The sequence below is a fragment of the Microcebus murinus genome, chromosome 9 (genome assembly GCF_040939455.1).
Source record: "Microcebus murinus isolate Inina chromosome 9, M.murinus_Inina_mat1.0, whole genome shotgun sequence".
NCBI lineage: Eukaryota > Metazoa > Chordata > Mammalia > Primates > Cheirogaleidae > Microcebus > Microcebus murinus.
In genome coordinates, this window is record NC_134112.1 from 102,266,824 (window position 1) to 102,289,942 (window position 23,119).

The following is a 23,119-nucleotide window of genomic DNA, read 5'->3' on the forward strand; positions in this document are numbered from 1 at the left end:
GCAGTCATGTCTTATACACACCATATGACCCAACAATCCCAAACGGTCATCTGATTAAAATGAAAACATGTGCTCACACGAAAACCAGTACATGAATATTGACAGTTGAATGTTGACTTCATAGTCGCCAGAAACTGGAAACCACCCAAATATCCATCAACCAGTGAATGGCTAAACACACCCAAGTACATTCACCTAATGGAACATGCCTCAGTATTGCATAACAAAAAGGAACTATGATACATACAACCACATGGATGATTCTCAAATGCATCCTGCCAAGGGGAAAAGCCAGGTCCAAAAGGTTGCATGTGGTCTGGTCCACGCACATGATGTTCCGGAACAGGCAGAACCACAGGGCAGCAGACTGGCAACTGTAGGCAGAGGGGAGGGCAGGGACTAACTACAAATGGACACAAGGAAAGTTTTTGTGATGGTGCATATGCTGTAAATCTTGATTCTGGTGGTGGTTACATGACTGTTTACATTTGTCAAAATTCATAGAACTATAACATTTAAAAGGTGTATGTATCTTTTACCTCAATATACTTGAACTTAAATATACAGTAGGTATATAAATATAAATTGACAGGAGTGTTACTACTGCAAAACAGGAAACTAAGGGAATGCTAATAAATAAGAGAATGCTTGAATAAATTATTACAGCCATATCATGTATTATCTTGCAACTATTAAGCTTGTATGTTTAAGCTTGTATATTTTTTATATTTAATATATTTTTTAATGTACGAGCTTCAAGTTCCTACTAATACACTCTACAAATAGATTGAACAGAATAACTAATTTCCTTCTGAGCATAACAATCTGGAGGGGTACGGATTCAGGCACGTACCAGTGTTCTACATTCCAGACGGCCCTGTTTTCCCTTTTTATCAATCTAGGCCATTGTTGTTAAAAAACAGAAAGGAAATGGAAGTACAAGAGCAATCCTAGGAAACAACTAATATATCTCACAGAATAATCAACTCTAGTGCAATAAAAAGAATCTGAGACGAAATGTTCAGATTAAGATTATATGCTTTTGTTTTCCATCCAGTTTTTATGGTGTTTAAACAAGGATTTTTTTAAAGCCTTGACTTTTAAAAGGTCATATTGTGCAACATTTTTCTAAATCTTTGTCTGGTCTCACAACAAGGTGAGTTTCCTTAATGCTGCCACGAATTGGGTAAAAGGCACGCCAAGGTGAAAGTTAAATAAAAAGCTATCTCAAATAGCATTTTTTAAAAGGCAAACATCAACCTTGTAAGTATTAAAGCACGTTCTAAAACCCAGTCTGATGACAGTTTAAGAAAGCCCCTTTATGTGCGCAGAGCCCCAGCTCCGAGAGGTCTTTTAAATGCGAGTGTTTACCTAAAACTGCAGGCAAGGACCAGAATCTGGCCTTGCAGAGGTGCCTTTTGACTGCACACAGTGAACCCCATCTTTAATAAATTGTCCCACACCTTTGTCTCTCCCGAGAAAGGCAGAGGTCTGCTCTCTCACAAGAACGTACAAGCCTCTTTAAGGTAAGATGGCTTTTCACTCCGCCTCACTATACTTGTTGATTTAGAGTCTCTGTGAGTGACAATGCACATCACTGGGTTGTTTTTTTTTTAAACTCTGTCATCTGTGCTACTGAGTGTACTTTGACTGAGATCAAAGTTGAAAGCTTCTAGAAAGATACACAAACCACTATGTGACAAATAGCATGCTGTGTTTGACACAGCAAACAATAAATTACTTTCATCAATCCAGATAAAGAATCCCATGTTTTCAATGCTAATTCTGATGTCTGAAATGATAGAACTTTACTACATTCTGAAAGAATGAGAAGCTTTAAATAGTAAGAAAAAGACATAAATAAAACTCACATACCACAAGTTCTGAAATTTCCATTGTTCAAAAACTGTGGTTTCAGTTTGCTGTTGTCTGAAACTGATTGTGAAGTTTAAACTGAATAGTGTAAGTTCAAATAAAACATGTTAGTTTGTCTCTATCTTCTTAGTTTAAGAATAATTTGTGGTATATCTGTAACCATCCAGACTGCATCAAAACAAGGCTCAACATTACTCAACAACACTACAACCTACTTCTTTCCTGTGTAAACTTTCACCACAAGGTATCTGTTAATCAGCAATGGCATTGAATAAAGTTGGAACGGAAACATTAATTTTGCCTGGGTTGTCCGTAACCACTAACAGCAAAGACTGTTACCATTACTGAGCACTTGCTGTTCACTAGACACTGGCTAAGTGCTTTGCATTTATATCTAACTTAATCCCTACAAAAATCCCATGAGGCAGATGCTATCACTCCCAATTTCCCAATGAAGAGACTGAAGCACAAAAGCACTAAGTAGCTTGCCTGAGAGCACACACACCTAGTTAGTGACAGAGCCAAGATCTGAACCCAAGTGTTTTAACTTCTAAAACCCAAACATCACTACGCTATGGTGAGAACATTTTATTCTAATTAATATGAGTTACTATAATGGCTTAAAAACTGGTGCATTGATCTTTTATTTCAGAATCTTTCCTCAAAGAGAAAAAAAAATCCTCCTACTTTAGCTCTTAAGGAGCAGATTACTTTACTTCCACAAGGAGATTATGGATTGAACAAGTCCTCTTTGGCTGGGCATATGAACTGGGCAATGTGCTCCATGCTGTGGATAAACAGTTAAGGAAACAGGAAAAAGTTATTTTGGATTCTATGAGAATTGTGTTTTTAATTTATACAAAAATATGTTTTTTGATTCAGATGTCCTGGTAGCACCTAAATATCAGTTAAGTTCAAAATGGAACTCAACAGTCAACATTCCTCACTCACTAATCCTTACCCCTGTTCCATGGCAGCTTTCACAACCCAGAATAATTAGGAACCACATTTGCACAATGTGGACTGAAATTTATGATCACAGAACTAAAACAGGGAAATGGCAAACTATGAGCTCAAAGTCTCTGCTGCGCCATGGCTCTCCACAACCGAGAAAGGACTGACGCGTGGCAGCAGTTAGTGGTGGCGGTGGCAGTGACGGCAGAGCTAACGCACTCAGTTGGACTTGCTCAGTGATGCTACATTTTATAGCAGCAGACGTATGTTTTAAAAGCTATTTTTGATATTTCTGCAAAAAAAATATTTTCATATTAGGAATATAAAACTCTCTTTTCCCTACTGGACTATTTATTTTATTTTTTATTTATTTATTTATATTTTTTTTGAGACAGCATCTTACTCTGTTGCCCAGGCTAGAGTGCCGTGGCATCAGCCTAGCTCACAGCAACCTCAAACTCCTGGGCTCAAGCGATCCTCCTGCCTCAGCCTCCCGAGTAGCTGGGACTACAGGCACATGCCTGGGACTACAGGCACATGCCACTGTGCCCCGCTAATTTTTTCCATTTTTAGTTGTTTGGCTAATTTTCTTTCTATTTATAGTAGAGACAGGTCTCACTCTTGCTCAGGCTGGTCTCAAACTCCTGAGCTCAAGCAATCCTCCCACCTCAGCCTCCCAGAGTGCTAGGATTACAGGCGTGAGCCACCGCACCCAGCCTGGAACTATTTTTTTAATAGGAGTGTTGATCATTTGGGCAACCTGAGAACACCATGGCTCCACCCAGCAGAACATCCTTCTTTCCAGTGCCCCAGGCTCCAAGTCACCCTTGAAACCGTGAGGCCCTCCTTCCAGTGCACTCTGGGGCCACACTGGTCCCCACCCACCATGAGGTGCACAGCGCTTCTCCGCAGGGCCCTGTGCCTGCCAGAGGTCAGTCTTCTGACCACATAGCAGTGACCAGGGTTCTCCCTGCACTGTCCGAGCACATTCAGAGTTCCCAGTCCCCACCAGACACACTCACAGAACATTCTCACCCTCTCACCCAGTCACCACTGCTCTTTGCAAACTTGTCCCCCACCCCTACCCCACCACACTCTTCTCCCATCCGCTCCACAGTCTAACCTGTTCTCTTGAGGTCCAGGAACACATCCTCTCAACCTGCATACCTGCCCTACTCCTTCAAGAACCCATTTTCTCCCTTTTCCACATCCAGAACTTTTTTCCCTTCCCTCCACCCAGCCTTCTCTGATTCTACACTCTTACCTCCAGACCAGATGTCACCTCTCTCCTCCCACCCTTCTCTGGTGAGGGCCAGCGCTTTCCACCCCTTCATACACTCATCTTTCTTCTCCTTCTAGACTATACTCTTGGTGAGGGCAGAGCTCTTAACTAACTGATTTAACCTTTTTGCCTCTATAGTTTCTGGCATACTGCTTTCATAAAATGGGCACTGAATAAACACCAGCTTAATGAATAAATGACACATGAATTTAAGACATGACCACCAACTCTCCAAAACTGGTTATGCTGTGAATAACACAAAAATACCCATACAAATACTCCAAAATGCTGGAGAAGATTATAATAAAACAATCTTAGAAACAGAACTAATGTTTTTGTGTATTATTCTTTCAGGTTTTTTTTGTATTTCTACATGCATAAAACTACTTTTTCTATTAATGACATTTAAACTCACTAAAGAGGTTGTATAACACAACATTTGTTTATTCCCTATTTAAATGCTCTAAGAATATTAAAGCACCTCAGGACGATGACAATAGGGTGCTGTCACAGCCAGGGCAGCTTCAGTATTCAACTGCATGCATTGCTGTGCACACAGAGTGTGATGATAATCTTTAAAAACTCACACACCTGCTGAACTTAAATACAGTCTCAACTCAATTTCTGTATGATTTCTTTTAAGGGTAATAAAGAGATAGTGACAGTTATTATAACAGGATTTAACATGAATGGAAATATAACCTATCACCAAAACTGTTGCTGCCTAAAAGCTCAAAACCAAGAAACAGTCCAATCAAATGAAATGAATAAATGTTTCACTGTGGGAACTCCTAAAGGATTCAAATGAATACTGTACAATTAAAGCACTTATGACACTTAAAATTTCCACAAAAATATTTACTTCCAAATTATCTTTGTGCTGCTGAAAAACAACTGTTGTAATTGCCCCTCTCCTGATTAGTCTGTTTTTCTTTAAAAGCTCCAAATTTCAAAAAAAAAAAAAAAAAAGCTCCAAATTTCTTCCATTCTCTAGAGCACTTCCCAAGGTAACTTGGAAGAGCTACCCAGGCTGCAATCACTTAAATTGGGCTCAAATTTTTGGTGTTTCTGCCACGCCTCAGTTTCTTTCCAGGTCCACAGCGGCCAGCACTAGTGTGTTTTGTCCTGCTTCCAAACTGGGACCAACCAGAGAAAGCCAGGTGTGTTCCCCAAACCACTCACATAACATGCTGACTTCCAGAGAAACGCCTCCAGCTTCCTGCGCCAGCAGCCGGAAGCTTCCCTTTCTCCACCTGACAGCTTTCCCACTCCCCCAGCTGCCTCCGAGCCCCTGCTGAATCCACGCGACGGAGCTGACTTCTTTGGTACAGCGAGCTCTAAGTCAATACTGTTTGTTCCCCTTTGGCTGGTCTTTGTTTCCACAACATGAAAGGAGTAGAGAATTGTGGACATAACTACAAACTACAACAACCAAGCAGGAGGCAAATGGTTGGATCATAGGGTATGATTATGATTAATACGAATAAATAGTGCCAAATAGAAAAACTACATTGTAAGTCTCATTGCCTTCAACTTTGACTTCCATTTTATTTCATATGATTCAAGAGATTCTTTAACGCATCTCCAAGACCTTCCTTAATCCTTCAATATGTAAATCTTTTCTCTTTTGAAGCTCTTTCCCGGCCATCACCTGTGTCATTCTCTCTTCAAAAATTATTACCTGGTCTAATTCTGCCACATCTTCAATAAGTAATGGCTTTTCCTATGAGCATAAAACATCATTTTCATCAGCTACATTAAATCCTGAATCTTTCACAGGATTTGTAAGTTTGGCTTTGCAATCTATTTGCCTTGTACCCTTAGATGTTCATAGTGACCTCAGTCTGTGGTGGCAATGTAAACTATTAGGTTATTAAGTACAAAATGTCCGATTTCCTTAAGTACTAAGTTCGACAAGTTGGTATCTCTGACGTTGCACTTTGACACTTGTTTTATTTTTATTATGAAGGTACATCCTCCATCTTGCAAACACAAAATTTGTCTTGTAATTATCTGTCAAATTTTTTCAGAGCAATTTTTCGGAAACAACAAATTAAAAAATTCATGTTATTTTCGAATATGAGTTCCGTCGTGGTACCAATGCAGCACAGGCAGCTCGAAACATCAACGAAGTGTTTGCGAAGGATGTGGCTAATGAATGCAAAGTATGTTGGTGGTTTGAGAAGTTCTGTTCTGGTGATTTTAATCTTGAAAATGAGCCATGTCGGGGACCTGAGACCAAGGTAGATAATGATGAGCTGAAAGCTGTAGTGGAAGCAAATCCATCTCAGCATACACATGAATTAGCAGCAAGGTCTGATGTTACTATCCCAAAAATACTGGACCATTTGGAACAAAGGGGCAAGGTAAAGGAGCTGGATAGATGGTTTCACATGAATTAAATGATCATTGGAAGAGAAATCATCTTGAAGCTAGCCTTTCTTTGCTGTCATAACATAAAGGCAAACCATTTCTACACCATATTATTACATGTGATGAAAAACGGATTCTTTCTGATAATTGCAAGCACTGGGTACAACATTTGGATAAAGATGAAGTGCCGAAACACGGTCCACAACTGAATAGTCATCAAAAAAAGGCTAATGGTGTCTGCTTGGCGGTCCAGTGCTGGTGTCATCCACTGCGGCTTCATGAAACCTGGTCAGTCGATTACAGCGAATGTGTACCACAACCAGTTGGATGAAATGATGAGGACGCCTGCAATTAAGAAGCTGAGACTGGTAAACAGAGACCGGCCAATCCTCTTGCAAGGCAACACTCCACCACATCGCACAACGGCTGGACCTAGAGACTCTGTCATCCACCACATTCGCCAGGCCTCGCACCAAGTTAACTACCACTTCTTCCAGGGTTTGGACCACTTCTTGCAAGGAAAAACATTCCATTCTCAACAAGCTGTGGAAAACACCTTTCGAGATTTCACTGCCACTCGCTCTCCAGGCTGCTTGGCTGCTGGCACACACAAGCTACGTTAAGAGGGCAAAGCGGTGCCAATAGTTTAGGTGCACACTTTGATTGTACTGCTTCTTATTTGAGATATGATAAACTACACTTTTGATCCAAAATCATACGTTTCTTATATAATGACCTAAATAGTACAGCCATTATGACAAACAATATGGAGGTTCGTCCAAAAACTAAAAATACAATTACCAAATGATCCAGCTTTCCCACATGTGGACATACACCCCCCAAAAAGAAATTAGTATGTTGAAGAGGTATCTGCACACTCATGTTCATCTCAGCATTATTCACAATAACCAAGATGCTGAATAAACTTGTGTCTATCAACATATGACTGGATGAAGAAAATGTGGTATACACACACAATGGAATACTATTCGGCCTTCAAAAAGAAGCAAATCCTGCCATTTGCATGAACAACGTGAATGAACCTGGAGGACATTATGTTAATGAAATAAGTCAGACACAGAAAAACAAATATCACTAATCTCTCTGATATATGGAATCTAAAAAAGTTGATTTCATGGAAATAGTAGAATGGTGGTTACTTAAAGACTTCGGGTGGAGGGGTTGGACAGACGTTTTTCAAAAGATACAAAATTTCAGTTCAATAGGAGATATAAGTTCAAGAGATCTGTTGTGCAACTAGATGACTATAATAGCAATGTACTATATTCTTGACAATTGTTGAGATTTAAATGTTCTTACCATAAAATGTGAGGTAATGCATAATGAACTCAATGTAGTTATTCCACAATACATACATATTTCGAAACATGTACATGATAAATATGTACAAGTTTTGTCAATTAAAAAATAAATTTTTAAACAAAAGTTGTATGTAAGGGAAAATATTTTTAATTTTTAAACATACATATTGTGATATCCTTTTTCTCAAACTGATTTTCATAATCTATCATCTATCTGTATGCAGACAGTCCTTGACTTACATGATGGTTCCACTTAACATTTTTTAGGATGATGCAAAAGTGATCCACTTTCAACAGAAATGCATTTAAGGTAAGCTAGGCTAAGCTTTGTTTGGTAGTTTAGGTAAATTAAATGCATTTTCAACTTATGATATTTCCAACTTAATGGGGACATAACCTCATCATTATTCTGCATCTGTATATGCATTAGAAATATGGCTAAATGTCCATCAAACATTCATAATTAATCCTTGGTGGTAGACTTTGAAGTGTGCACACAAATGTATATGTTTACTTTCTTTTGGCCGGGCGAGGTAGCTCATGCCTGTAATCCTAGCACTCTGGGTGGCCAAGGCGGGCAGATTCCTTGAGTTCAGGAGTTGAAGACCAGCATCTGAGCAAGAGCAAGACCCCTATCTTTACTAAAAATAGAAAGAAATTAGCCAGACAACTAAAAAATATACAGAAAAAATTATCCGGGCATGGTGGCACATGCCTGTAGTCCTACTCGGGAGGCTGAGGCAGGAGGATCACTTGAGTCTAGGAGTTGGAGGTTGCTGTGAGCTAGGCTGACACCACAGCACTCTAGCCTGGGCAACAGAGTGAGACTCTGTCTCAAGAAAGAAAAAAATATATTAAAAATGTATGAAAGTAAAAATAAAAGGGAACATTTTAGAAAACATATATAAACTAAATAGTAGATGCTAGAGAGCAAAGAAAATTAGTAAAAAAAAAAAATCCTGGGATCATTATAAAAGATAGAAAAACTAAAAGGAGAGATAAGAATAAAAAATATCCAAAGAATGGGAATAAAAGGAAATAATAAAACCAGAGAACAGTTAAAGATAAAAACAAAACAAAGCCAAAGAAACAAAAAGCCTATCTGAATTCACAAATTCTGGTTTTTACCAGGACATATGAAGAACTTGCAGTCATCACTCCCATCTTCCTAACAAGAAAAAAATTGAACTGAAAATCAACAATACTTCTTACAATGACCCAGGAACTGAGGTCCCAAGGCAAACCTCCACCTGGAAAACTGTGGAGAGATGTGAACACAGAACAGACAAGCACAGCTTCAGGAGCAAAAGCCACTGCTCGAGTCAGCAAACGTTAGGTACACTCATGCACACAGTGCTGCGCAAAGTCCTGGATGCCCAGTGTGGACTGGCTTGAGAGGTGAAAACCACTGGGGCCCACTGTCAAGGTACTCCCACACTTTCGTGAATTTTGTCTGCAGAAGCCTGACCAGGTTCTCACGATATCACAGAAAAATCCCCTACAGTTGTGGAAGGCAGTAAGAGGGCAAAGTAACCATTTTGAAATATACCGAGAGCTTTCTCTTCTTCGTGGCAGGGACCTGCCCTCAGTAGCAACCGTCTTTTGAGAGCCTTGTCTGACCTGGGAAAAACAACCGATGTACTCAGTTTCCCTTGGTCTTCCTGCCACACAGAGGGCGGGGGTGGGAGGGTGGGGAGTGGGGGGAAGGCTGAGGAACTCTGCTGCAGGTCACAGCTAAGGGACTTTGGCCCACTAAAAAAGTGGTGCTGTCTTAGGAAAGTAAACACACTCTCACCATATGATCCAGAAATTGTGTTCCTTGGTATCTACCCAAATAAGTCGAAAACTTAATTCCACACAAAAACCTGCACACAAATGTTCACAGCAACTTTATTCATAATTGCCAAACACTGGAAGCAACTCAGAGGTCCTCCAGGAGGTGAGTGGGTAAACGCCACGGTACATCAGATATTCTTCAGCAACAAAGACACGAGTGAGCACGCCATGAAGGCACAGAGGAACGATAAATGCTTATTGCCACGTGAAAGAAGGCAATCTGAAAGGCTACCTGCTGTAGGATTCCAACCATATAACATTCTGGAAAAGGCAAAACTATGGAGACTGCAAAAACCAGTGGCTGCCAGGGGTTGGGGGAGGGAGGAATAAGAAAGTGAAGCTATTTTCATGATAACCTAATGGTGCGTACTTGACATTATTCATTGGTCAAAACCCTTGGAACTAAATGAAGAGTGATTTCTATTGTAATCTTTATTGATACATAACAATGTGTCAATATTGGTTCATTGATTGTTTAACAAATACACCAAACAGATATTAATAAGGGGAAACTTCCAAGGAGAGGGAGTATATGGAAGCTATACTATGTGCACCATTTATCTGTAAAACTTTTAAAATAAATAAAATCTATTAATTTAAAAAACTTACCTCGATTTAATCAGGAAATAGCCTCTCTATGGATATCTTGAACATACCAGAGCATCAACTGATTCAATTTTTAGAGAAATTCCACTTTAGCCGAAATGGTTAGAAACCAGTATTGTTTATTGCCCACATTACTTTATAGCTTGTACCAGTAACCTGACATGTGTAACACTTTCACACACCTGTCTAAATTGTCAATGAGGACAGACAAATCACAACTGTCTCAACAGAGTCCATACTCCTTTAATACAATGAGTACACATAATCATTTTTGGCAAAATTTTGTAAATGCCTGGTACATGGTGATCAGTATAGTGAGTGTGAGTCTCTTCATCACGTCAGATGGGAGGTCCCAGGAGGACACCGTTCCTTACCAAAGTGATAAAGTACTTCTAAATATATTAGATCCAGCAAAGAATGAATTTGCCCCATTTTCTATTCAGACAACAATTTTTTAAAGGAGCTCATTTGTTAAACCCATCAGTGTGTGTTACAGACCAGAAACTGACATGAGGTGATTCTGCCCTCCTCCCCAGTGCAGGGGTGTTTTCCTCAGTGTTACTCTACCACCACGTCAATGTGACAGGAATAATGTCATCACAGTGTATCTGTCAAGGAATAGGAAAAAACACACATTTTTCCAGAAGAGTTGAAACATCCTAAGCCCTTTTTCATTTATTAAATACAAAATTGCAGCATAATCTCTAGGTAAGAAGATACTCAAAAGAGCCCCGCTGGTACACCTGAGTCCTTACTGCTCTGGACAGTGGGAGAGGCTGGCAAACCTCCAAATGACTGCCAGGCCTCACGCGCTGCAAAGTAAGGGAAAGGCCTTAGAGTGATCTGAAAAAAAGAATCTGGGTGGAAGCAAGTGTAGGACTGGAAACTGACAATAAACATAAAAGTGTTAGTAGAAAGTTAAAGGTAATACTAAAGATTAAGAAAAGTTAAATTGAAGAAAAGGCAGTTTTGGTGATAGTTAAAATTGAGAGCTAAATTAAAGATGGATCTGATGCTACCGACTTCTGCTCCTTGCGTTTATTTCTGGTGTCAAGAGCTGTGCTGATAGGGGGGAATAGAATGCAAACTGAGGAGGACTGAGAACATTTTGTAGATAACAGGAGAAATGTGAGAGTATTAAGATATTAAATATGTGAGAAGGAGGGTGTTGAACTAAGAAGAGCCATTCTGACCTAGGCCTCCCCCAGAGCAGCAGTCAGAGACCACGCTCGTGGGCAAACTCGAATTCTATGGGTGGGATGCACAAGAATCCACATAATGCCAACACTTGTCTCTAGTGTAATACTTTTAAAAGCTTCATCCTTACCTGGGAGATAAACTCCAACTGCCAATTCTAGTATTTGAACACTTTCCCTGAATTGCCTTCTACACAGACAAGACACAGTGTAAGATTTTCCCCTCATACCAATGTTTTCCACTTAAATGGCCAGCCCCTGCCATCGTGGGCCACCCTTCTTGGACATGCACAGGCAACGTCACCCTAGTCCCAGTGTTTGTACAACAGATCTTAAATATAGAAACACATACACAGCTTTCCTCTTCATCACAGTGGAGTACAGAAGTGCACCCCAATCATCCTAAAGCACGTGTCCCTTCTTGTAACTAAGCACAGCAACCAAACATCTTATCTTCCACACCTACCTTTAATGTTCTCTTCCGTCTGTCTCCACCATTCCTAGGACATCCAATTAATGTTTCTGACGTTCTAAAATAAATTAATCATATGAGTGCTTAAACAAAGGGCACTGAACAGTACCATGGATAATATACGCAACAGGGGTTTTCAGAAGATGCAAATGTGCTCTGCACACATGAAGTTTCTTAGGTCTTTAAAAAAAAAAAAAAAGCTAAAGGCATAAGGTTAAAATATAAGTCACTGACAACTCGGTTTTGGGAACAAGACAGGTGGGTTATATATGTTAATTACCCTATCCAAAAATGTTGTATCTTGAGCATCTAATGTAATTCAACAGAACACACTATCTTGAAGAAGGATGAATCATGTGTTCCTCACATTATCTTCTTCAAGTATCAACCATGTCAGCCCTGCTCTTGTCAAGAATTACAAAGTAATAATTATCAAATTAAATTTTCAATCAAAAGCCTACACTTGACACTGATGGATTGTACATTTCAAAATAGCTAGAAAAGAATAATTCAAATGTTCCTAGTGTAAATAAAAAATATTTAAGGTGATGCATATCCCAATTGCCCTGGTCTGATTATAATAAATGTGTCAAATTATATGTATCCCCAAAATGTCCATCTAATACCTGTCAATAAAAATAAATAAATTAGCTGGGCATGATGGCAGGCACCTGTAATCCTAGCTACCCAGCTTCTCGGGAGGTTGAGGCAGGAGGTTCACTTAAGCCCAGGAGTTCAAGACCAGTCTGGGCAACATAGTGAGACCTTGTCTCTTTTAAATAAAAATAAATAAAAATATTCTTTGTGGCTAACTGAAGAATGATCAACTTATTTTGGATAGAAAACATGCAGATAGAAAAACTGTCATGCAAATTTAAACATTTGAATGGAGGGTAGGAATTTAAAAATGAATAATGTTCTTAAAACTTTATGAAGTCCAAGAATCTTAAAAACTGATATACAGAACAGCAGTCTCTGTACTAAGCAGTACACACACAATATCATGTTTTAAACTCACCAAAGCCTTAAGGTGGTCACAGTATACCTATTTATCACTCAAATTCTTGCTATTGCAAGCAGCAGAAAACCAGCCCTGAAGTCGCTGAAGGCAGTAAGTGAAAAAGGTAAGAGTAGGACTAGTTTCAGGACTCTTACTTGTCAACAGAACTCAACTCTGCCCCAATCTCAGCTCTGCCACTCCCTGTATAGTCCTCCTTCTGAAGTTCATGGGGTGGCAAATTTTGTGTCTATTCTTGTTACATTCAGTAGGGAGAGTTAAAGTTTTCCAATAGCTTCCACAAAAATACTGAGTCCCCTGGTTGGCCCACCTGGGACATATGGCCACCCCTAATTAAGTCACTGTGTCCAGGATCCTGGACTTTCTGACTAGCTGGGGCTGGTCATGTTCCATCCCAGGATTCCAGAGATGCCAGGGCTACTGCCGGAGCGTAGGTGCTGAGTATTGAGGGGAGAAGTATCGTAACAAGTTCCCCTTCACAAATAAGGAACCCATAGTTTGGGAAGATAAACTACCAAAAATCAGACACTAGAAAGTAAGTCTCGACTTGGAAGTTTGGTCTACGATCTGAATCCAAATTACCCATTTACCACTAAGCTACACCAACACCCATGACCCAGAATGAATCTTCAGACTGTAAAAAAGGACCCTTACCTGTCTTCTAGACTCATCACCAATTGGAACATAAATCAAGGCTACAATATTTGTTGGAAAACTTTGGAATACTATGTGGAAAAACTAATAACTCAAGATTAACTTCATTATGAATTTAATTAGGCTTACTCAAAAATTTTAGCCTGTTTGTCTTCTGTTTCTATACACTTCAAAACAGGAGTGGCCGGTTTAGAAAATTCATTTCCACTAAGGAAAACTTAAAATCTTAAGCGGAGTTTAAAATACTCTGTCTCATAGATGCATCATTTATTCCACATGTATGTTAATTTGGGGGTCCTTAATGAGCCGTGATTGATTTCCAGTCACTCATTGATAACTTTAGACTTTTCTTTCAGGGAAGTAAAAAAAAAAAAATCACTAGCCTTTGTATGTTTTCTTTCAACCTAGTTTTATTCTAATAAAAGCACGTCATAAGTTTAACTAACACGACAAGGGCATCGCCATTTTTTAAAAAGAGGTCAAAGACCCTCTGACTTCCGGCCAGGATGGAGTGTGGGAACGACCTAGGCTCTTACCTCAGAGAACTAAAACACCCAAACGATGGAAACCCGCGCTACGGGATCCGCGGGCGAGGGGACAGGCAGGGAGGTCTCCGGGCGCGACCCGCAGGGCCCGGTGCGCGCGGGGCCGGGGACGCGGAGGGACGACCCCGACCCCGACCTCGACCTCTCAGCGCGGGAGGGGGGCCTCTGGGCCGCGCCCGGCAGAGGTCAGAGGTCAGAGGTCGGCGCGCGAGGAGACGCCGCGGCCCGCCCGCGCCCCGAGAGCGGCCTGGAGACGGGCCACGTGTGCGTCACGAGTTCGAGCACGCATCGACGGCCGCCAGGCCACGACGCCAAGGCGCGAGCGGCGACGGAGGACGCGCGACTCGGCGGGGCGCGGCCGCGCGCGAGCGGCAAGAACCTGAGGCGCGAGGCCCGCACCACGTCACGCCGCCCCGTTCTCGCCCGGCCACACGCTCCCCACGCCCCGCTCCCGCGCGCGCGGGCCTCGACGGCGATGCACCGGCGTGGGGACGTGACGCCGTGCGCGCGGCGGGCCGGCGAGCATGCGCGCTGTGGCCGTACGGCCGCCGGCGCGGCGGGCGGGGCCAAGGAGCATGCGCGCTGGGAGCGAGCGCGGAGGCGGGGGTTGCTACGGCAACGGTGAGCCCAGCCGGTCGCGGTGGAGTCCCGAGCCGGTTGCGCGTTCTGGACTCTCGGGCGTTACAGGCAGAGCCGGGGCCAGAGGGACCTTGTCCTGCCAGGGCAGGGAGGGGGCCGCGCGCAACGTCGCCTCTCGGCTCCGGGTCCCCGCTCTGCCCCGGGACACTGGTGTCTAACCCGGCCGTCTTTGAGTGAGCGGGGGCTCCCGTGGGGACCTGCCCCGGGGGTCAGCGGGGGCTCCCTTGGGGACCTGCCCCGGGGGTCAGCGGGGGCTCCCGTGGGGACCTGCCCCGGGGGTCAGCGGGGGCTCCCGTGAGGACCTGCCCCGGGGGGTCAGCGGGGGCTCCCGTGGGGACCTGTCCCGGGGGTCAGCGGGGGCTCCCGTGGGGACCTGTCCCGGGGGTCAGCGGGGGCTCCCGTGGGGACCTGTCCCGGGGGTCAGCGGGGGCTCCCTTGGGGACCTGTCCCGGGGGTCAGCGGGGGCTCCCTTGGGGACCTGCCCCGGGGGTCAGCGGGGGCTCCCGTGGGGACCTGCCCCGGGGGTCAGCGGGGGCTCCCTTGGGGACCTGCCCCGGGGGTCAGCGGGGGCTCCCGTGGGGACCTGCCCCGGGGGTCAGCGGGGGCTCCCGTGAGGACCTGCCCCGGGGGGTCAGCGGGGGCTCCCGTGGGGACCTGTCCCGGGGGTCAGCGGGGGCTCCCGTGGGGACCTGTCCCGGGGGTCAGCGGGGGCTCCCGTGGGGACCTGTCCCGGGGGTCAGCGGGGGCTCCCTTGGGGACCTGTCCCGGGGGTCAGCGGGGGCTCCCGTGGGGACCTGTCCCGGGGGTCAGCGGGGGCTCCCGTGGGGACCTGCCCCGGGGGTCAGCGGGGGCTCCCGTGGGGACCTGTCCCGGGGGTCAGCGGGGGCTCCCGTGGGGACCTGCCCCGGGGGTCAGCGGGGGCTCCCGTGGGGACCTGTCCCGGGGGTCAGCGGGGGCTCCCGTGGGGACCTGTCCCGGGGGTCAGCGGGGGCTCCCGTGGGGACCTGTCCCGGGGGTCAGCGGGGGCTCCCGTGGGGACCTGTCCCGGGGGTCAGCGGGGGCTCCCGTGGGGACCTGCCCCGGGGGTCAGCGGGGGCTCCCGTGGGGACCTGTCCCGGGGGTCAGCGGGGGCTCCCGTGGGGACCTGTCCCGGGGGTCAGCGGGGGCTCCCGTGGGGACCTGTCCCGGGGGTGAGCAGGGGCTCCCGTGGGAAACCTGCCCCAGGGGTGAGCGGGGACCTGTCCCGGGGGGACCTGCCCTGGGGGTCAGCGGGGGCTCCCGTGGGGACCTGTCCCGGGGGTCATCGGGGGCTCCCGTGGGGAACCTGCCCCAGGGGTGAGCGGGGACCTGTCCCGGGGGGACCTGCCCTGGGGGTCAGCGGGGGCTCCCGTGGGGACCTGTCCCGGGGATCACCGGGGGCTCCCGTGGGGACCTGTCCCGGGGGTCAGCGGGGGCTCCCGTGGGGACCTGCCCTGGGGGTCAGCGGGGGCTCCCAGGGGGACCTGCCCCGGGGGTCAGCGGGGGCTCCTGTGGGGACCTGTCCCGGGGGTCAGCGGGGGCTCCCGTGGGGACCTGTCCCGGGGGGTCCCATGGGGAACCTGCCCCAGGGGTGAGCGGGGACCTGTCCCGGGGGGACCTGCCCTGGGGGTCAGCGGGGGCTCCCGTGGGGACCTGCCCTAGGGTCAGCAGGGACTCCCGTGGAGATCCTGCGCCGGGGTCATTGGGGGAGCTCCCGTGGGGATCCTGCCCCGGGGTCATTGGGGGAGCTCCCGTGGGGAACCTTCCGGGGGGGGGTCAGCGGGGGAGGGGGAGCTCCCGAGGGGATCCTGCCCTGCGGTCAGTGGGGGACTCCGTGTGGATCCTGCCCTGGGGTCAGCGGGGGGCTCCGTGTGGATCCTGCCCTGGGGTCAGCGGGGGGCTCCGTGTGGATCCTGCCCTGGGGTCAGCGGGGGGCTCCGTGTGGATCCTGCCCTGGGGTCAGCGGGGGGCTCCGTGTGGATCCTGCCCTGGGGTCAGCGGGGGGCTCCGTGTGGATCCTGCCCTGGGGTCAGCGGGGGGCTCCGTGTGGATCCTGCCCTGCGGTCAGCAGGGGGCTCCGTGTGGATCCTGCCCTGGGGTCAGTGAGAGGCTCCGTGTGGATCCTGCCCTGGGGTCAGCGGGGAGCTCCGTGTGGATCCTGCCCTGGGGTCAGCGGGGGGCTCCGTGTGGATCCTGCCCTGGGGTCAGCGGGGGGCTCCGTGTGGATCCTGCCCCAGGGGGTCACGGGGGGCTCCCGTGGGGATCCTGCCCTGGGGTCAGCGGGGGGCTCCGTGTGGATCCTGCCCCAGGAGGTCAGCGGGGGCTCCCGTGGGGACCAGCTCCGTGGGGCTGGGGTTTAGCACGTGGGAGGGTTCGGGGCTCTACCCAGTGAGGGCTCAGCATTGTCAAAGCTATTTCTGGTTAACTTGTGGCAGTTTCTTTTACGTAAGTGGTGCAAATTTATGATGGCCCAAAACCTTTAACACGACCCATTACAAGAAGGGGAACCAAGTCCAAAGACGGTTTAAGTTTTAAAGAGATTTCTAGCAACTTTATGTATATTTGTATGTTTCTGGTGATCACAGGTAGAACCTCATAAAAAGATGTTTAAAGTGCCTTATCATCGCCTTATCATACTGCCTAACATTCAAATGTTAGGCGATGATAAGGCACTATGTAGAATTGTATTTTTAAAATTGTATGTTTGTGTCTTATGTATTTTTATTTGGCAAGTTTATTAATTACTTGATGGTCACTTAGACAAATTGGTGACTCTTACCTTGGCACCACAATGGTAGTTTTTGCTACCAAGCCCTACCTCTCTGAACTAGTTTTTGATACTGAGATTTATAAAGAAGGCATGTGTCATTATTAATTTTAGCTTTTAATATTGGACAAGGATTAAGTTTCTCACCTGACCAATTATGTATTCTTGGAGGAGTCACCTAATGTTTGGATATGTTTTCTCATTTATGAAATGGAGTTGGACTAGATATTTGAAAAGTTTCCAATACCTTTAAGTCCTAAATTTTAAATTCTAAAATTTAATGAGACTGTAGAACTTGGGTTTTTAAAAGCTTTTACCTTGATATTAATCACAGTGGCCTACAGTGCAGAAATTTGAGATAAATTGTAGAGTGTAGATGGCCAGATATGATTATATTAAACGGTTTTGGGTATGATACAAACTATCTTCTGCCAGGTTGTAAGCATTTTGGAAGCAGAAAACTCTGGTAATGATCTTTCAGTATTTTTAATACCTTACACCAATTCTCCAACCTACATCGTCTTGATGAAATATTGCACAGAAACGTCTTTCAAATGTCTCTCGATGCCGGAAGTGGAAGAGAACAGGAAAGGTTGCAGTAGAAACTATTATCCAAGTTTCCAAAGGATTTTAGCACCTGCTAATCTTTTTATTCCTAAACTCTGGATAGCTCATCGATTTGTTTCCAGTGTCCTTACTTTTCTCTCTCTACACACACTGCTTAGTGAGTTTATTCTTTTCAGTTGGACTAATTTAATACAGGCATTGGCCTTAGAAATATATTTTGGATTAATTCTTTTCTGTTCTTACAGTTAGGCCCTCAGTACAGTGAGCCCTCACTTAACCTCGTTGATAGGCTCCTGGAAGCTGCGGCTTTAATCAAAACAATGTATAGTGAAAGCACTTTTATCGTAGGCTGATTGATATAAGCCGCAGTTAAGTTCCTGCAGCATATTTCAGGTCTTAAAAACATCACCAAACTTCTAAGTAAAGACCAAAACACTTCTATTGTTAAACACTGAAATAAATGTGAGCTATACATACATTTAAGAAAGAGCAAAACCCAATTTTTCAGTGAGTGGCAGTGGTCTTCGTGTGGTGGGTTAAATCTGGGATAAACGTCTGCAGAGCAAAAATTCAGCAGCACCTGCTCCCACCACGCAGGTCCACGACAAACAAAGTGCCCCCTTGAGCCCTTTTGCGCTGCATCATTTATTATGTGTCTGTATGGTTATTGTACGCTTAATGGATTAGTGGACAATAATTTTGTATTCCTTCATTCATTTTGCAACCTGCTTATTCCAGTTCAGGGTCACAGGTGGCCACAGCCCGTCCTGGCTGCTCAGCACACAAGGCGGGAACTGACCCTGGGCGTGATGGCCTCCCATCTCAGGGCCCGTTCACACACACACTCACTCACTCAGGGACAGTCTAGACACGCCAGTGAACCTGCGCACAGATTTGGAGTGTGGGAGGAAACCCCAAGTGCCCGGAGAGAACCCACACAGACTCTACTCAGACAGTGACCTAAGCTGCCAACATACTTTTTTTTTCATCGACGTTACAATGAAATGATGCCGAAGGAAGCAATGTTATTTGAGGATCTGCTATACTATTTCCCTAGCTTACTTGAGTAACTTTCTGTTTCTCCCCATTACAGTACATTTTGGACTTTTTTGTCTTCATAAAATACATCCTTGTCCAAAAACAAAAACAGCCAATTCCAAATTCTTCACCAGCTGTGAAGGGAATTGGAATAACTGGAGTACCTTCTGTGTGAAAAGATTGCTTTTCGATACTTTGCAAAGGTTGTCTCGTTTAACCCCTACAGGAACCATGCAGAGCCAGTGCTGTACTTGCTTTGCAGATGAGGAAAGTGAGATGCCGCTGTGTTGAGTATCTTGCCCAGCAAAGTGCTGCAGCAGGATTGGAACCCAAGCAGGATTGGAACCCAAGTCCCCATATGCTGTCCATCTGTGTCTGGGCAGACTGCAGTTAGCAAATTCCTCTGCATTCCAGTTTTTTCATTGTTCCCTTTCTCCCATGAGTAGCAGGCATACCATGCTGATATTCTGAGTGCCTTTGCCTTCCTTGTAATGTAACATGTTCATTTCCTCTCTGTCTACTCTTCAAATTCCAGTTTAACTGTTACCTCTTTAGGAGGTTTTTTGTTTATAAATCTCTGATCTTTTTAGTCTCCAATGTTAGTTTGAAATTTTGGTGTGCTTATGCCTAATATGTGTAGCAATGAATTGTTCTCATTTATATTAACGTGTTCTCTACAAGTCAGTGGTGAACCGTTTGGGGACAGGGCTGAAACAAATTGCAACTGGCTTGAATCCTGCTCCTCCTCCTGAATCAGACTCATGGCTTAGTGCTGCACTGCAGTGGGCATTTCCATCGCTTCATCATCAGACTTTTAATACATGTCTTCCCCATAAACGTCCTAAAAGAGTTTTATGTGCACTCTGACTTTGACCTTCTGTTGACTATGTTTTTACAGTGGAAGAACAAAGGAGTGTGACACACTGTGATGATAGGGTTTGTCAGAGCCAAGAAACAACTTTTCCTGATTATTCAGCATGCTAAAAAATAAGGTACACCATCCTTTTTAAAAATATACACATTATTTTACTTCTGAAATGTATTTTAATTCAACCATTTGAGAGTATTAAAAATAGCTTGCAAATGTTGCTTCAACCAGGAACTGTTAGCAGGAATGGGAGATGCCAAGTGTGGCGTGGGGGCAGTGGACAGGCAGGTGAGAAGAACAGTCTTCTGTGGTGCTTACTGCAAGCACCTCCAAGCTGTTTAGTGACTTTTATTCTGCATAGAAAATATATTATGGCTCCACCAAAAAAGCATACGATATGCTTAAGTGCAAGATCCTCCTCAGGATTTGCTTGGAGTCTAATATAATTATAGTGAAGCAGTGTGGATTTCTTTGGACATACACAGGTATATAAGTCATAATGAGTTTGTTCTCATTATAATTAAACCTTTAGTAATTCAATGAAGACATCCTCCTATGTTTTCAACATAAATGCAAGGGGGTTTGGGCCAACTCAGGTGACAATTGGTCAAGCATTCTAAGTGACAATTGGTCAAGCATTCATTACTAGTAGATTTAATCTAATGCACCATCAAGGTTGAATATTAAAACCTCAGTTCTCTTCTAAATGATATATTACATAATGTTCCCATAAATATGACTTTTTTCCTACATTTTAGGGTCCTTCATCTAAAAAAGACAACTTAGCAGTCACTGCAGTTGCTTTACAAGATCACATTTTACATGATCTTCAACTTCGAAATCTTTCAGTCGCAGATCATTCTAAGACAAAAGTACAAAAGAAAGAGAACAGATCCAAAGCTCTAAAAAGAGACACAAAAGCAATAATAGACACAGGACTTAAGAAAACTACGCAGGGTCCCAGAGTAGAAGATCCAGAAAAAGAATATGTTCTTGATCCAAAACCACCACCATTAACTTTAGGTAAGCTACTCTGGTCATTCGGCTTCTGGCTTATCACAGCTAATGAATCTGTTGAGATTAATAGCATAATTTTTGTGGTACAGAAATAATTTGTCTTAATTTATAATTATACTGAAAGTTGTGTATATTCTGAAGTTTAAAAATGATAGGAGACCATTTGAGCTAGAAAATGAAGATAGTAATGATAAGTAGAATAAGTAAAAACAGTAGAATGAAAGAACTGTCCATTAATTCACATTGATAGATATAATTGAATAAAGAAATGATGAAAAAGAAAAAACCTTTTATTAGAATGACAACTAATAAATATATTAAGGTAATAGAAAATCAGCATTTGGCAGACAGCACAGTAATATTCATGATTATTACTGAAGTGAGTAATGAGAAAAGTTGTGACCTTTGAGACAGAATATTGATGTGGTCTCACAGTCTCTGCCCACAGGTGGGTGTCCACTGCAGGTAGGCGTCCACTGTCCAGGTACAGTGGCCACACTTGGCAGACAGCACTTCAGCCAGTAGTCCAAGCTGTGTCACCAGTCACGACACCTGCCAGCATCTGCTGTCCTGGTAAAAGCTGCAACATTACTTCTGTAGCATTGTTGCCAAAAATACATTCTGAATTTAATCATGCAGAAACCTCAGACAAACCCAAATTGAAAGACATTTTAGGCTGGATGCAGTGGCTCACACCTGTAATCCCAGCACTCTGGGAGGCCAAACCAGGAGGATCACTTGAGGTTAGGAGTTCTGGACCAGCCTTGGCAAGGGTGAGACCCTTTCTCTATTAAAAATAGAAAGAAATTAGCTGGGCGTGGTGGTGCACACCTGTAGTGATAGCTACTGGTCAAACTGAAGCAGGAGGATCACTTGAGCCCAAAAGTTTGAGGTTGCTATAAGCTAGGCTGACTCCATGGCACTCTAGCCGAGGTGACAGAGCAAGACTCTGTCTCAAATAAATAAATAAATGACATTTTACAGAATTCCTAACCAGTAGTCTTCAAAAGTATCAAGTCGAGCAAATCAAAACCTAGAAAATAGGCCGGGGTGATGGCTCACACCTGTAATCCTAGCACTCTGGGAGGCTGAGGCCAGAGGATCACTCGAGGTCAGGAGTTCGAGACCAGCCTGAGCAAAAATGAGACCCCGTCTCTCCTAAAAAAAATAGAAATTATCTGGACAACTAAAAATATTTAGAAAAAATTAGCCAGGCATGGTGGCGCATGCCTGTAGTTCCAGCTACTCAGGAGGCTGAGGCAGGGGGATCGCTTGAGCCCAGGAGTTTGAGGTTGCTGTGAGCTAGGCTGACGCCACGGCACTCTAGCCCGGGCAACAGAGTGAGACTCTGTCTCAAAAAAAAAAAAAAAACACATCTAGAAAATGTCCCGGATTCTAATAGTCATGGGACATAAGAACTGTAGACGTACTGCATGATCCTGGGCGAGATCTCAGACTGGAAAGAAGGACGCATATGCGGTAAAGAACCAAATTCAAGTAAGTTGTATAGACTGCCTGACAGATTACATCAACATTAATTTCCTGGTTTTGATCTTTATACTAGAGTTATGAAAAATGTTAACATTTGGGGTTAAGGGTGTATGAGAATTCTTTATGCTGTTTTTACAACCATTTGTAAGTTTGAAATTATTTTAAACTGAGAAGTTAGAAATAAAGATTTTTAAATAACAGACTTGGAGAACAGGTTTGGTGGGGATGTGGTGTCCTAGTACCTTGAGTCCCACAAGGCAGAGGGGACTTGCTCCCACAGCAGTGCCCAGGGGCGACATTTTATATTATTTCTCTCTTAACTTCTGTTGACAATGCTAGTTGTCATCTAGAAAGTGGCATGGCTCTAGAACACGCTGAGACTTGGGATAATGTTACACAGACACTTAGTGAGTATCTTCTATTTGCATATGTAGTTTATGTAGATGATCAAATAGCTTCATCATAATCAATCTCTTTGTGTGTGTCAGGAAAGATTTATATTAGACATCAAGAAGACCATCCTAATTTGAAAAATAAGTGAGGTTATTAAGTAGAGTAAATGACCTCTTTATTAAAAAAAA

At 44.4% G+C, this 23,119-nt stretch overlaps 1 protein-coding gene and 1 long non-coding RNA gene across 3 annotated transcripts in view; one reads left to right on the plus strand and one right to left on the minus strand.

Annotated features, from left to right (window-relative positions):
* The window catches only part of LOC105883229 (uncharacterized), a 55,891-nt gene extending 43,219 nt beyond the window's left edge, over positions 1–12,672 (minus strand). The window contains exon 1 of the long non-coding RNA XR_012920970.1: positions 11,911–12,672. This is a non-coding gene — a long non-coding RNA (uncharacterized LOC105883229). The remainder of the gene's footprint in view (positions 1–11,910) is intronic.
* Positions 12,673–14,732: 2,060 nt separating this feature from the next.
* Positions 14,733–23,119, plus strand: part of RNF32 (ring finger protein 32) — a 43,580-nt gene continuing 35,193 nt past the window's right edge. For both annotated transcript variants that reach the window (XM_012786264.3, XM_012786265.3), the window contains exons 1-3: positions 14,733–14,945; positions 20,061–20,154; positions 20,789–21,053. In XM_012786264.3, coding sequence (XP_012641718.1) covers positions 20,140–20,154; positions 20,789–21,053 — 280 coding nt within the window. In that variant the 5' untranslated portion in view covers positions 14,733–14,945; positions 20,061–20,139. The remainder of the gene's footprint in view (positions 14,946–20,060; positions 20,155–20,788; positions 21,054–23,119) is intronic.